The sequence below is a fragment of the Pseudonaja textilis genome, chromosome 2 (genome assembly GCF_049901715.1).
Source record: "Pseudonaja textilis isolate UNSWEBS1 chromosome 2, rPseTex1.2, whole genome shotgun sequence".
Taxonomy (NCBI): Eukaryota; Metazoa; Chordata; class Lepidosauria; order Squamata; family Elapidae; genus Pseudonaja; species Pseudonaja textilis.
Window position 1 is genome coordinate 232094734 of NC_141991.1, and position 16430 is coordinate 232111163.

General features: G+C 35.3%; 1 protein-coding gene across 6 annotated transcripts; it reads right to left on the reverse strand.

The window, feature by feature from the left end:
- Nucleotides 1-401: 401 nt before the first annotated feature.
- DDX4 (DEAD-box helicase 4) lies at nt 402-16218 on the reverse strand. Of its 6 annotated transcripts, none has more exons than XM_087927285.1 (19): nt 16135-16218; nt 15679-15801; nt 14776-14839; nt 13245-13319; nt 12022-12063; nt 10490-10582; nt 10142-10222; nt 9768-9803; nt 9378-9419; nt 9015-9157; nt 7897-8049; nt 7121-7275; nt 6351-6480; nt 5293-5459; nt 3474-3619; nt 2941-3040; nt 1821-2091; nt 1627-1734; nt 402-806 (listed from the first exon to the last, which is right to left on the reverse strand). In XM_087927285.1, the coding sequence occupies exons 2-19, from the start codon at nt 15772-15774 to the stop codon at nt 726-728; spliced, it is 1983 nt and encodes a 660-aa protein (XP_087783411.1). In that variant the 5' UTR covers nt 15775-15801; nt 16135-16218; the 3' UTR covers nt 402-725. The 6 variants fall into 6 exon arrangements, with proteins under 6 accessions (XP_087783411.1, XP_087783410.1, XP_087783412.1 ...); XM_087927284.1 differs by lacking the exon at nt 16135-16218 and adding an exon at nt 15992-16126; XM_087927286.1 differs by lacking the exon at nt 16135-16218 and adding an exon at nt 15992-16111 and having other exon boundaries at nt 15679-15797.
- Nucleotides 16219-16430: the final 212 nt, after the last annotated feature.

Genomic DNA, 16430 nt, shown 5'->3' on the forward strand with positions numbered 1-16430 from the left:
AACCAGGTCTTGCCTAATCTGTACTTATATCTTTGATTTTTCCTGCCTAAATGTACAGCTTAGCTTTTCTCCACATTAAAATTCATTTTGTTGGATAAGGCTCATTGTTCAAGTTTGTGCAGATCTTTTTGGATCCGGAGTTTGTCTTTTGAAGTGTTGGTTATTCCTGCCAGTTTAGTATCATCTGCAAATTTGATGAGTTCCCCTTCTATTCCCTCACCTAAGTCATTTATAAAGATATTGAAGAGCACCGGGCCTAAGACGGAGCCCTGTGGTGCCCCACTGCTTACTTCTTTATCATGTAATCCTAAAAATATTTGTTGAGGAGTTAAATCAATGATTTCCGATAACACTCTGCCAGAACTGAGCTAAATTCTATAAAATCCATAGCACAGGACATGATTACACGTTTTTATTAATCATTTTTACAGTCATTTATAACAGTCTTTTACAACAAATTGTGTTACTTCACACAACCGTTAAACTTAAATTTGCTAAATAAGGAATTCAAATGCCTGAAATCCACCTTTCCTTAACATGGGAAGGCAGCAACATCAATGGTTTTTTAAACATATAATAATCCTAAACACATATAAGTAAATCCCACTGAAATTACGGCAAAAACTTTCAAATAAATTTGGCCAAGATCCAGTCAGGTTTCCCCAAAACTACTTTGTTTAGAAGTTTTTGTATAGTCCAACGTTGTTCTATTGCTAGGGGTAGATTTAATCCCAGGACTCATCTGCTACAAGTATATTCGATGCTGCAAATCCTCCACTGTGATGATTGTCTTTGCTACAGAAAACCTATATGAAATGGAATTCAGATTTTTCAGATAAAACAATGTATACAGCCAGGAAACAGTGTGCTTTGTTTATTTTCAATATTGTATTAACAGGGGTGGGCAATTAATTGTCCCAAGACGCCACATGAGAAAGTAGGACTGCTGTGGAGGGCCACTGCTATCCCACCCATTGCTGCCCTGCTCCTGCCACCAACACTGCACCGCCTTCACCCCACCTCTAATGCTGCCACCACCCTGCCAAGGGCCAGACTGGCTGTGGCCTGCAATCCCTAAAATGCCTGGGTTTGTATTAGAAAGTACTTTTTAGATGCTTGCTTTCCAACCTACTTGACAACCTTTCAACATTTATCACAGATAGCCTGAGATATAAGGAACTATGAAGCTCTATTTCTGTATTGTGATGCTCACAATTAGCTTCCACTGATAGAGTAATGCATTTGGTTTGTGTATAAAAGCCCTAAAAATTACTATTTTCCATCAGACTTCTAGTCCAGTTACCCCAATTGTTTATTTCTCAGAATCAAGAATACTTAATATATTCTGTATATCCTATATTATCATTTTAAGACTACTTTAACAATCTTATGTGTAAAGAACCTTAAAAACGGTTACTTCCACGTACATCACTTTCCTTATTATCCTTGTTCTATAATGTTTGCTTCCTCGTCTATGCCTATTCCAATATCCATGGCCACAAATAATTGTCAACCTTAGTTTGATTCTGCTTTTAAGGTTCCGAGTATGTTTTGGAGCCAGGGGTCTTTCAAAATTATAATACTTAACCACTGTTTAGGTAAGGATCAGTTTTATTTAAAAGTTACCTTTCGGGAATCAACAGCTGCAAACACATTTCCCTTTGGATTACTAAAACCAATCCCATCTGAACCACAAGCAATTTCTGCTAACCATTCTGGAACTTCTTGCTGAGCCTTAAAAAGGAAAGCCGCATTGTTACATATGTATTATTGTCTGTTTAAAAACTATTTTAAAAATTGGGAAATGAAAGACAACTTACATCTGCAAGCACTTTGATTAGAGGCTGTGCAATAGCACTGTCTGCTTGAGGATCAAAAAAAGAAATTGCTTTGCCTGTATTTCCACAACGCCCAGTTCGTCCAATCCTATGAACATATTCATCGATCGTGGAAGGGAGATCAACATTTATAACATGTTGAACATTTTCTATATCCAGACCTCTTGCTGCTACAGATGTAGCAACAAGAACAGGGCATCTTCCAGTACGAAAATAATGAAGTGCTTCTTCTCTCTCCCTCTGTTCCCGGTCACTAAAAATAGAACAAAAAATTTAATTTGCAAAATTTGCAATTTTAGCAGATAGATATATCAAAGTGGAGGGTAAAGTTAACCATATGTGCATTAGATTAAAAAAAAATTGTCATTCATATTTTTACTTTGCAAGATTGGGAGAATAAGGGTATCCTCTGCAGACTGAAGTATTGTAGATAGATATCCAAAATTTGTGCTTGTCTATTGTACATATTTTGGTTAGAGATCACACAATCCTTTAAGAAACAACTTTATCTTTATTAATCTTACAGTTTAATTAAAAACACAGAAGGGGGATGCCAAGTTAAATATTTCAATAGCCCTGTAACAGTAGCAAGATAAGGAATGTGGAATGCCTCAGGCCCTATGAAGTCCCTAGGAATTGGAAATGATTAAATGGAAGACAAAAAATAATGATTTAAATATTCTGGAAATCACTAGATAATGGTTTTTGATTTAGATTAATGGAAGGATCACACCCCCACTTGGTACTTAGCTTCCTTACCTATCTACTGTAAAAAAATATTTTTTAAACAAAACATTTTTTACATTCCTAAGAATTCATTGGGTTCCATTTAGAGCCTAAGCACTATTAAAAATGAGAAATATGAATAGCTGCAACCAAGAACTCTGGAAATATCCCAACCTCTCCCCATAAAAGGGTAACGCCATATTTTTATGGCTAGTGAAACATGACAGGAAACACAATCACTAATTTAACTTCTGAAAGCAGAATTATCATAACTGGCCTTAGCAGCCAATTTGGAAGTCATCCATGATCACCAATTTCTTCTCAAAAGTTAATTTTAAATGTTACAAAAATGTTGTCTACCCCACAATTTACTCACCCATGAATACTTGTGGTTGATATGTTTTCTTGGCAAAGTAAAGTTGCAAAAAAATCTGCTTTTTTCTTCGTTTCCACAAACACCATAGTTCGTTCATTGCCTATGAAGAAAGCAGACAGTAATATTTTACTCTCCTTCAAAAATACACATATAAATACTCCAGATATAGCATACTTCCCTTCAACTTCACTCCCACAACTTCATCTCAGTGATAATACCTTAGTGGTTCTGAGACACTGACAGTGATCCTTCATAAATGTGGTTTCCCTATGGTTCTGTTACAATTAACAACTGTTAATCACTTTTTGAAAATTCTTTAGCTCAGAAAATTTATTTCTTAAAAATTGATGGGTTATCCTTAGAACTATACAATGAGCTGGTTCAGGAAAAGAAAAAGAACATTGTGGAGAATCCATAATGCACATACTTATATTACTGAATAATAATATGCTACACCACACTTGGCAGTCTTTTATCAATTTAATAATTAGTAACATTAAAAAAGTACATTTCAATTACAAGGCCCCAATTACCTATTTCATTAAGAATTTCAACAAGTTTATTTTTCTTGTCATACTGCTTCACTTGAAGTATGGTCTGCTGAACATCACTGCATGCGCCTCCCACTTGTCCAACAACAACAAATAAGTAATCTGTCTTCAAAAATTCTCCAGCAAGCCTTTAAAACATTAAGTAAAATTAAGTTTTATTTTATTTATATATTTCATATGGCATGCATTTATTAGGGAGATCTACACTTACAAAGTAATCTTGTTCATTTATCTAATTGCTTGTTCATTTGGTTTTGCGCCTGCACACTTATTCACAATGTGCCATGGGGGAAAACCAGCATGTACCATCTGGCTAATGGCATTCAGGTTAATGACATCTTCTGGGCCTCTTTTGCTGATCTCACCTCATGTCTGGACAGGTCCAGCACCTGTTTTTCCTGCACAGCTAACCATTCCCATTGAAGTGGTACCCATTTATCTATTTGCAGTAATGCTTTCAACTAGTGGGAGGGCAGGGCAAGAGTTGGAGGCAAGGGATGAGAATCGACTATTTCTGATTGGCGGATCCAGCATCCTTCAACAGCAGTGCCACCATGCCTCCATAAAATTATATGATTTTGAAGTAGTGCATCCAAAGAAGGAAGGGTCGACAGTTTGGGAAATAAAATATTAATGATGTTTTATAAAGGTGATCCTCGACTTACAACCACAATCAAGCCCCCCAAAATTATGTTGCTAAACAAGATATTTGTTAAGTGAGTTTTGCCCCATTTTACAACCTTCCTGTCACAGTTGTTAAGTAAATCACTGCAGTTGTTAAGTTAGTAACAAGGTTAAGTGAATATGGGTTCCTCAATGAGTTTGCTTGTCAGGTCATAAAAGGTGATCACATGACCCTGAGACACTGTAATCGTAATAGCAGTAGCAATAACACTTATATACTGCTTCACAGGCTTTACAGCTCCTCTCTAAGTGGTTTACAGAGTTAGTATATTGCCCCCAACAATCTGGGTCTTCATTTTACTAAATTTGGAAGGATGGAAGGTTGAGTCAACCTTGAACCAAGTGAGAAATGAACTGCTGACAGCCGGCAGTCAGCAGAACTAGCCTGGAGTACTGCATTCTAACCACTGTGCCACCACAGCTTTTAATAAATAAAAATGTACCAGTTGTCAAACATCTAAATTCTGATCTGTGACCATGGGGATGTTGCAACAGTTGTACGTGTGGAAAATGGCAATAGCATTTACATGTAACATTCCATAGTACTTTTACAGCACTCTCTAGTAAGTTTATTAATATTGACAATGTGTTTCAGCATACTGCCCCCAACAATCTTCGTCTTCATTTTACTAACCTTGGAACCTTGAGATGATCAGGACTGAAATCCTGGTTGTGGGCAGAGTTAGCTTCAAATATTGCATTCTAACCATTGCAACACCATGGCTCCCAAAATCTAAAAAGGCACTTTTTTCAGTGCCAGTATAACTTCAGTCACTAAATGAATGGTTGTAAGTTGAGGACTACCTGTAATTAGTAAGATGAATCTAAAATAAATGTACCTACCCACTTCTATAAATATATTCTGTTTAGTTGCAAACAGTTATTGTCCAAATATGTCTTGTAAAAATAACAGGCACCATTCCAAACAATTACTTATCTCAGAAGCTATTCTTTCTATGAAGAGTCAGTTCCTCCAAGAAAGTAGACGCAAAAACCTTAGCAATCGATATTCAAAATTTTAACAAGGTAACATGTATATTTATGATTTCACTCTGAATAAATAATCAGAAATTTACATCTTGTAAACCTATTTTTTAAATGAATTGCTAATACATACCTTTGGATTTCATCAGGAAAAGTGGCACTAAACATTAATGTTTGGCGTTTGTCTTTTGAGGGCATGCCTGGAGATGAAACTAATTTCTTTATATCAGGGCCAAATCCCATATCCAGCATACGATCAGCTTCATCTAACACCAAATATTTTAATTTGCTGAGCCCAATCTTTTAGAAAAAATCAGATATATAAGAAAAATTTGAAAAAAGAATGCACAATTCTACTTTTACATGATAGCTGCACAAACTCAAATAAGTCCTCCAATTTCTATGGGACACCTTCCATCTTTCCCCATATCCTGCTTTAAAGAACAATATAGTCCAATTTCACACAAATGATTAATTATACCTAGATGCTGCTATATTAACACCTACAACTTAACTACTATACCATAGCAATACTGAAAACGTGTAGGGCAACCATGTAAGAACAGAAATGAAGCTATCAATGTAATCTATTTCAGTTACACTGGTAGCAGAGAAAACTTTGCTGATAGTTTTTGAAAATGATTTATATTTCTTAAAAATGAAGGTATTTAATAATTAAAGTTTCATGTTATCAATAATTCATATGCTGCTCTCCCCTTCCTTCATGTAGCAATCACTCTATGGTTCTTCATTCCCTTAATTTTACATGTCCAACATTCCAAATAGGTATCAAATTTCTTTAAATTTTAAGTTAAATGAACTCGGATGGTAGGATTGACAAACACAATAAAGATTCTGGAGAGTCACTATCTCTACAGATAATTCTATATGAATAATCATATTACCTAGCTTGAAAAAAAATCAAAGCACTATGTTATAACGGTCAGAATCTGTTGTCACCCTTAGCCTTAACAACAGCAGTATCACTGTGATCACTGGTCTGATCACATATGAAGTTCCCCCCTTTTTATAAATCAATTTAGAATGTGTTAACTCATCCCCATAAGCTTCTCAACAAAACCTTGGTTTTAAATTGTATCTAACCCTTGCAATAAAACAGTGCTAAGTCTGAAATTTGAACAGTCCTAAAGCTTAATGTTCACTCTACTCATGGTAACCCAGAGATCTTACCTTTTGTCTGCCTATGATATCCAAAAGTCTTCCTGGGGTAGCACACAATATATTACAGCCTTGATTTATCTGATGAATTGTATAACTCATTTGTATACCTCCATAAATCACAACAGGTCTTATGCAAGTTCTAACAAGAAAATATACAACTTAAAACAGTGAACACATCCCGCTGTATTACTATTAATAATAAAGCCTTAAATCTCAGATATATGGTATAATAATAACAGATTTAATACTTTTGATTTGTTTTAAATATTTAAGCCACAGCATTTAATGGTCCATATTTAAAATTAAGTAGCATACTTACACCCCATTATTATTATTATTTTAAGATATAATATAGGAGTGCAATTATGTTAAGAATTATATAATAATTAATATTTTTTACTAGACAGATTCACTTGTGTACCTTTCTCTAGCTCAGTCTACAGTATTATAAACTTGTGAATACTTATCATTTGTATATAATGATTCCTAAGTAGCTACAGTTATGGCTTCAGCTTTTTGTATAAAAGCCAAATGTTGATTATTTGCACATGAATCAGCAATAGCTTTGGTTACTCCCAGAAAGGTGGAAAATCCTTTAACCAAAACAAATTGTATCTCACTGTATCAATCCGAGACAGTTTCCCAATGTTCACAACCATTTTTAATACCTTAAAAGCAAAATTTAGATACATACTGAGTAGGTATATATGTACACTTCTGTAATTTATTCTTTATTGGGAGCACTCCGCTGTTCTGATTCAGTTTGCCCAAATACTCACCCGTATGAAAATTTTCTTGATTCCAGAAAGATTTGATTTATCAGTTCTCTAGTTGGTGCTACAATTATACATTCTGGTTCTTGTTCCCCTTTGAATTGACTGGCAGTTACTCCATCTCGCATCATGTGAGCTAAAATTGGTATAAGAAAAGCTGCCTAAAGGGCAAATATATTACAATTTAAAAATGCTGTACTTCCAGTACATGACAAAGTTAAATAAAAGTGCATTTTTCTAATCCAATATTAGTTGCTTATATAAAAACAAATAAAAAGTACACTAAAATATAAAGGTCCAATGTCTACTTTCAAACACTGAGAATTTCCTAACTTTTTAATATCAAACAATTATGATTTAGTTATAAATCTCATTACCATGAAAAGGGATTCACAAACAGTACTCCTAAGAAAACTGTGCAAGAAGATGGCCCAGGCATTTGAGGCACTACTAAAAGAACTAATTTAAACATTAGGAATTGTATATTATAATACTAAAGAAGTACATCAAATATCTCAAGAATATTCTTATTTTTTAATTTAAAATGCTTCCATTTAATTAAAGTTTAGTTATTCAATCATAAGAAACTCAGATTACTAATATATCAATTTCAGTTTAATAGTTTTTACTAATGAAAATTTTTCACAAGTGAAAACTGCTGCTGAGTTGAGTGACATATTCATAAAGGACCAAGTCAGTAATTTGAAAATTTTAAACGTTGAAATAAAAAAAATGATAAAATAGTAATAAATCCTCAACAGAATCTTGTATTGTGTGCTTACTGTTTTTCCAGATCCTGTTTGTGCACATGCCATTAAGTCACGTTCTGCCAGCACAATAGGAATGCTATATTTCTGAACAGGAGTAAGTTTAAAATATCCAACTCTAGCTATGTTCTTTATTAAGGTTTCACATAGACCTGCTTCTTCAAAATTCTAAAAAAATGATTAAACAGAAAAGTAGATTAACAAAGTAAAAGTATAATTTTAAAACACTTACTAGCACATCACAACTTCAATATGTTTTATGGGTTACATCAATCCATACCCCCAGGAATAGCCTCATAAAGCCATAATAAGCCTAAAATTCTTAATAAAATCCGAACAAAAAATCCATTTTATCTGTTAATTTTAATGACAAGGCTGACCATTAATTATATCCTTATATTTTCATTTTTAATCAGAAGTCATTGGTTGTATTGTATTTTCTATTTTGTACTATACATTCTGTACTGCCTCCAAGGAAAACAGGTGGGCCACTGGAATATGGAATAGGAGCCGTGGTGGTGGTGGTTAGAATACGATATTGCAGGCTAATTCAGCTCATTGCCAAGAGTTTGATCCTGACCGGCTCAAGGTTGACACAGTTTTCCATCATCCTTCTGAAGTCAGTAAAATGAGGATCAGATTGTTGGAAACAATACGCTGATTCTGTAAACAGCTTAGAGAGGGCTGTAAAGCACCATGAAGCATATGTAAGTTTAAGTGCTATTGCTGTTACTATGTTACATAATTTTGCATGGAGAGAGGAAGACACTGTGAAAATCAGGAAGGAAGATAATTAAGTTGCTGAGGAAAAGAGGGGACAATATTGGGAAGATTTGGCCTAGGCAGATGGATCCTGCACCACTAGAACACTGGACATGGAATCAATAGCATAAAAAAGATGGGGGCTGCAAAAATTTTGTTTTAAAACTATTTTTTCCTATCTCATGCAAAACCGTAACCCTCCCCACAAGTTACTGATGTACAATAAGTTAGGTACCTTGTTTTGTTCACCAATTAATTTCAAAGCTTATTATAAATTGTGAAACTCTGATGAGCATTGTCTCTATCACTTAAAATGACGATCATTTTCTTCAGCTCTTTATTTTTCTCAAGATTTTTAAACATTCACTAACCAATATTGCTGGTGGAGGATTAAGCCCTGAAACTTCCACAAGAATATTATCGTATTTATCAAAATTTATTCCTGTCTGGTAATGTGCAAAGATGCTATTTTCATCATCTGGTGGTGGTGGTGGTACGTATGTCACCTTTGGATCTGCAAATACAAGAAAGTTATTCTGATTCTCAGAAAATTCTATATGTGAAGTTATTTTCTGCTTTCATTCCTTCTGAAATAACTTATCTGCATTACCACCTCTCCTGCATCACCATTTGATTTCCATATCCCTTTATTGATGGAATAAAAAATGATTTGGGGGGTGGGGGGAATAGGAGATAGGAACTTTAAAACTTTTTTACTTTCAAAACATACTTACTTCTTGCTATATTTGCTTCTTCATTGCTTTCTTTGTAATCCCCTGTTAAAAGAATTGTTAAGTTAGATACAGCAGAACTGAATTCTGAAGTTAAACAGAAGCTATATGGATCAAATTTCAAATGAAACCAGAAAAGGAGTGTTCAGGAATAATACATAGAGAAATACACAAACACACATGCACACAGAAATATCATGCAAGTTCTAGCATTAATTCTATATTTCAGAAAATCAAAAAATAAACTGAATTCAAGTGTTCTTTATACAATAAATATCTTTATCACCCAAACTGTTGCTTTCCAGATAACAAAGGTCATATCTGCTGAAAACAACAGAAGTGCTATGTACCAGAGGCAACAACTAGTACATAAACTAAAAAAATTTTTTTTACCTCTAGTTTCAAATTCTCTTCTAGTTTCAAATTCATCTGAAAAAATGCATACATGTTAATAATATTGTGATTATGTGATAAACAAATTAAAATTATCATTAGTTTACAACATTCATCTACATTGTTCAGATGTTTTTGTACTTTAATTTCTTTGGCATACTTTGAAAATGTGTGATCAAGAATTAAAAAAATCTGTAGTTGTAGAATATTTGCATTATACCAGTTTTCTCTTTCAAAATTCACAATAAGCTGAACTTATCTATGATCTCTGCTCTGTTCCACTATTTTGCATTTTTAAATATATCAATTGCCAATAATCTTATTCAGATGATATCAGAAAAAACGAACATAACAAAATTTCACATGAATTTTACCTGATGGAGTACCAAAGCCTCTTCTTTTAAAACCTAAGCTGACAGAATTTTGTCTTCCATCTTGTTTCACATTTACATCGTCTGCAATAATATAATCAAAGATTTATTTAATCATACATGCTAGATCTTTCATGGAAAAATGTTTCAATATATTTAAACTGACATAACATGTTACAACAATTCTCAAGCTATTAAGCCTCAAAATCCAGTCCAATATTTTTCTACTTTTTTAGCACATATATTTTTTACCAGGTATTCATTTGTAAATGTTTCTTAAGCACAATAATAATTACATTTCTAGAAATTTCTGGGTCAGGCAATGTTTCAATTATTCCAAACTATACTTACATGTATATTGCCCAAATCCTCCTCTATCACCTCTAAATGATCCTCTCCCAGGTCTATGAAGAACATCAATGTCATCTTTCATTTTTTGAAAACCTAATTTGGGGGGAAATCATTTTCATCAGGAAGACTGAACAAATGAACAGTGGTAACCAAATCAGGTTTAATTTGTAAACTGGAGTTTGTAAACTATGCTTTATGGGCTGGTTAATGAATGCATTATTCAAAATTATGTAACTGGGTAACTCAGCAATACAGTCATCATATGCTAATCTGGTGTATGAACTCAGCTTTTATCCAATATAGTGGAAAAGGACCACCTGGAGCAGTTTCAAACATTTAATTAAGTACTACTGTTCTCCCCAACATGCAAAATGAGTATTACAAAGTCAAAACATATGTGCTTCTTAAAAGAAAAAGCAAGACAAAATTATACTAAAGTGCAATGCTATCCCAAAGATTAGCATTAGAGATCTAATTATCTAAGCCATGGTGTAGCACTGCTTAAAATGAAGTATTCCAGACAAACTCTGCTCTGCCTATAGCCAAGAGTTGAATCCTGACCAGCTCAAAATTGATTCAGCAGTCCTTCCTTCTGAGGTTGGTAAAATGAGAAGCCAAATTGTTGGGGGCAATATGCTGACATTTGTAAACTGCTCAGAAAATGGCATTTGCTTCCAGGCATGTGGTCTGCATGGATGCCAAGGAATGGAGCAGCCTGCTCTCCATCCCCATGAGCTTTGGAACTCCAAACATCTATAGAAGTGAAGAATCAGTGACAGGTGTCGGGGAGGGTATGGGACCCAGTGGGGTGAAAAATCCTGCCCTAGGCCTATAAGGATCCCAAGAGGCGGGAAGTAGAACACAGGGGTGCATCAGGATATGTTGGAGGTCCAGGGTAGATTGGCCTGGACTACACTAGGCCTTATGCTGCCTCCTTCACCTGACGTATCCTATTTTCCACTTATATAGGAAAGAGCAGGAATAAGAGCCATTAAATGATGCGATCAAGTAGCCACATAACTTAACCTTCATAACTTGCATCCATAGTGGACAGGCTTCATTATGATTGAAATTGAAGACCATCTTTAATAAAGTGGAAATATTTTTGTTAGTTAACTTCTTTTAAAACAGGAAGAAAATGTCCTTAGGCTGCTAAAGTAGCAACAGCACTTACACTTGTATACTGCTTCACAGTACTTTACAGCCTTCTCTAAGTGGTTTACAGAATCAGCATATTGTCCCCAATCATTTGGGTCCTCATTTTACCCACCTGGGAAGGATGGAGGGCCAAGTCAACCTTGAGCCTGATGAGAACTGAACTGCCAAATTGCAGCCAGCCAGCCAGCAGAAGTAGCCTGTAATACTGCACTCCAGCGTGCCACCGTGTCTCATAAACAAAGTATCTTTATTTAACCTGACTATGCCTATGATAATGAACATAGATTATCATGAATTCAATTTTAATTTTACTGTTTTAGCTGTGATAAAGCCAATATTAGATGCAGATTTTCTAGTAACATTTGCAATCTTACCTCTTACAAAACTTGAAGATTTTCTTTCTTCAAACCTATTTCCTAGTATAGTTATACAAAATTAATATAACTGATGATATTCATTCTTTTTTCAAACTATATAAAAAATAAATAACCGCAGGAAATAAGATTTCCAAAGTAGTACCCATATTGATTATCCTTTTTCCTGATTTCTTAATTTGTTAAATTATATTATTTATTTAGGTCACAATTATTTTCTGAGCAGAAGATATATTTATTTGGACATATTTTCTAGAGTTGAAAACCTGAATATTTTCTATAATTTACTTTCTTTTTCACATACACCAAACCATATAAATTAAAACAGGGAAATAAAGCCAGTTCTTTTAGATGGAACAGAAGAAATTAATTACATAATAAATTCTGAGCATAAAACATTTCATGCAGAAACATCTGGTTGTATGAGTTTAATGACTAAAATGAGATATGTGTTCACAGGCAGAACTATTTTATACAGAGACTGATATGGTTCTTCCATGCAAGAGGGGGATAGAAGCAAAGAAAGGCAAGGCTGATGGGGTTCTCTGGTAATGACCTGCAGGGACATTGGCAACAGTGGAGGGGAGACAGGAGAGGGAGGACAAGTGAGCCAATGGGTCTGTGCTGTCACTGGAGCTGAGGAGAGACAAGGAAGGGAAGATGCTGAGAAAAGAGATGGTCAGCACATAGAAAAAGCAGAGGAGTGGCACACACCAGCCTAGCGCTGCTCACCCCATAAGATCTTCCAAGATCCCTGCAGATTTGTTTAGGTCGAACTGTGGACAATCTGAAACAGTTCACCAAACTCAATGGAATGGAATGTTTCACAATTTGAAACAGTATTTTCAGTTTCATACAACATGTAAATACAAATGCAAAAATGTTTCATTCATGATTTACACTAAATATTGTTTTATCAGAAGTACTCAAATTTTAAGAAATCAGCTCCCGTTTCCTTTTCTAAAATATTTTTATGTACAGATTAAAACATATTTAGAAAACTATATGGCCACCCATGTCACAAAAAGTGACTCTGGGGAGGGAAGGGGGAGATTGAAGAAGGGGAAAAAAAATAACAAAACAGTCACATTAGAGTTTTTAAAAAAACATAAAAGCACAAAAATGTAGACTAGCAAGGGAGCGGCCTTATTGAAAAATTATTAAAACATATTAAACTCTATTCATAATCTTTTCCTTGATAAAAAATTTACATTACAGTATACCTCTGTTTCCAAAAATTCTTCCACTTCCAAATCCACCTGTTTGTTTCTCTTCAGCATTATGATTTTCTCTGACTCCTAATAAAAAGAATAAAAAGTAAATAATAATAAATCTTTTAACCAGTTAAGTGCATTTCTAGTCAGTTTTTTTCACACATGTAAATAATTTACAAGTTAGGTCCGTAAGTGTAATTGTTGCCTCAGTTTCATCTTCCAATATTCTATGGTTAGTGAGCTAGTTTCTGCTTATTTCTAAATAAATTAGGGTTTAATGGATGAAGTTTAAATGTTGGTAAAAGAGGACCTAGATATAGTTAATTCCTGCACTGATTACACTGACTTTTCCTATTTTCCTAACTAATGCAGCCGTCGTTGAAAGACCCACTTGGGACTCTAAAATTAAGAGAGATCTGCAGTTATTTTGTTTATAAATTGCATATATCATTGCTTTTAAAGTATATTTACACACATAGGCATTTTCTCTACATATTTACTGCTAAGTGTCTGTATGCAAATAAGCTGGTTATATCAATCTGGTGCCATCCCTAGTTTGCAAAGTGCAGTGGAGGAATGTATACTTGTACCAATATTAAATGAACATTAAGTTTTGGATAATATGTGAGCAGAGTATTGAAAGCTCTATTTTAAAAAAATACTGAAACCATAATTTAGAGACATTGGTTTTCATTATTAACTAAACTTTAGCTAGTTACTAGCAAGCATCCTGATTTCACATATTCCTTCCTTCATATAATCATTGTATTACTTGTTTCATGGCTTCCTTGCAAAGCTGAATTTGATGTATTTCAATGTTTTAATGCACCTGGACTCATGCATTGTGCAATACTACCACAGGACGTGCATGATTCTGTAATCCTGGACAACTGTGATTTATGCAGCCATATATGATGCCCTTTGATTCTTCTAAGTATTTTAATAAACTAATGTTGCTGTGATATTTTAGAACGTCTTTTCTGCTGACATATTGTCTCACACGTGTTCTCTTCTCTTGATTATAAATTATAGGACCAGGTCTGAAGGCTTCATATATCCTCTAACAACCTTAGGCACAGCTCCAACGAATTTCTGGAACTTGCAGTTGCAATAAAAGAAAATTACATTCCTTTTTGTAACTGTATTTAATACTAATCAGAATTGCAACCGAGTCATTACATTCTGATACAATCCCCAACATACATTTAAAGACTAAGTACATTTCATAGTCCACAAAATATTACACACCTTGAACAAAGATATATTAATTCCTAACTCATTGGATGAATTTTCTTTCAACCAAAATTATTTCATTTTAAAACTGTAAGGAAACAGCACAATACTAACCAGTAATTTAAATATCACACTCCACCCAAGCATCTTGGGCTATTATTAGCTGTAATTTTGAAACCACATTGTCAAAAAAGGACTATCATGGCCATATTAGAGATAAGGGCTTGCAAGTATTAAATGTTCGTTATTTGCAACCATCTTGGGTTTTTTTCTCAAAACATGCATTATTATATTCTTTAACACATACCTGGCTGTTTTATACTCTGAGTGAAATTGCACAAGGTTTCATTTGTTCTCATGGATATGCTGCCCTACAATATGAAGTAAAGAATCAGACCATACAGGAACAGTTATGTGAAGAAATTTCTAAAAATCAGTTATATTGTAAATATAATAAAATACAAATGCTTAAACAGAATTTGGCTTTTAACATTTTGAATAATTATTTCCTGAAGTACTCCAGTGTTGAATATAATTAATATTACACTTTCTCTTTACTATCCGTCTGTGATTACTGGTAATAAATGCAGTGGCTTAGAAATAGCAATTTACGCAGCCAATTTCTTTTCATTTGCTTGTAATCATGGCTCATTCCCAAATTGAACAGAATTATAATCTAAACCTCTAATCAAGCAACTTGTTTTGAAACAGGAAGCAGAGAAAATATATTTAATTAGTAGGTGTAAAATTACTTTGTTCAACAGAGGAGCATAAAGTGGCAAAGTGACTTAGAAAACTTAGGCCACAAAGGGGTAATATATAGTGTTTGTTTGCTAATATAATCACTTGCCATCCAAAGTCATTCAAAGTCCCAGAATTTGAGACAGAAGTTTCCAGAACTTTTTAAAACCAGGTTTTGGAGTTCTGGGATATTGCCTATTGTAAAACCACCTCTTGAGCAAAAATGGTTTATGCCAATAACATCAGCCGCCACCATCCCTTGATTAGGAATAGGAAATTTAAGAGGGAACCAGGCATTAGAACTTATTCCTTCCAAAGACTTAGCGGGTTGTTCGTAATCCTCCTCCTGGGGTCTAAATTCCAACCGACCTCTCCATTCGTTGTAAAACCTAGTCTCAGGAAGACAGCGCGCATCTGACCTAAATGCTGGAAAAACGGAGCACGCTTCAAAACTTCCATAGGCACCCACCGGCTTCTGGAAGTTGGGCTGAAAAACCGGCAAGGCCCGGCTTCCCTCTCCCCTAACACCTTCTGTAAAATCCGTATCCCAGTTCTCGTCACCCATGGCAGCGTCGGCCAACTCCACGTCTTCCTGCCAAAAGAGAAAAAAACAGTCAAAGCGTCAAACCGAGGAGAGGCAAAACGCAGCCCTTAATATGGCCGAAGGGAGACCTCCCACCAATTCGGAGACGCCGCTCTGCCTTTAACAGAAGGCCCCTTTTTTTCCCATCTGCTCCTGCTGCCTCCTCTCCCGCCAAAAAAAAAAACCACCACCAGCCAACCTGCCGGTCAGCCGGCCGCTTGACTCCCTCCCCTTCTGAGGCCCACCCGGCAACAGAGACCCGCCCTACGGGCAGCAGGGCTATATTTCTTTCGCTCTTGTTGGTTCTCGCTGGAGCGTAGCACCAACAACCCCGAACCCCACCTTAACGGCGCGCGAGCCTTAAGGCGACGCAGCGCTTCGTCAACACGTGCTCCAGACGTTGCTTAACTAGCCGCAGCCGCTGCCTCTTGGTTCCTGAGGCGCCCGAGGGATTGTTGGGGGGGTCTCTAATAGGGCCTCACGCCTAGCCTTTTCGCAGCCCTGGGAGTAAATTTCCCCAAAGCTTGTGGGGTGGGGTGAAGGGCATGTTAGTTTTTGATTTTGCTCCTTCGAGCATTTTTTTTTTCAAGAGCCTCGTCGGAGTATAAGGAAGGCCTGCCTAGGGTTTCCTTTGCTTA

Coding starts and splice junctions, on each gene's coding strand:
- DDX4 (XM_087927285.1), bottom strand. CDS start 15,774: ATGGGTGACGAGAACTGGGATACGGATTTTACAGAAGGTGTTAGGGGA. Junction 10,223..10,489: donor AGGATTTGGGCAATATACAT/GTAAGTATAGTT, acceptor ATATTATTGCAG/ACGATGTAAATGTGAAACAA. Junction 1,735..1,820: donor TAATCAAAGTGCTTGCAGAT/GTAAGTTGTCTT, acceptor TTCCTTTTTAAG/GCTCAGCAAGAAGTTCCAGA.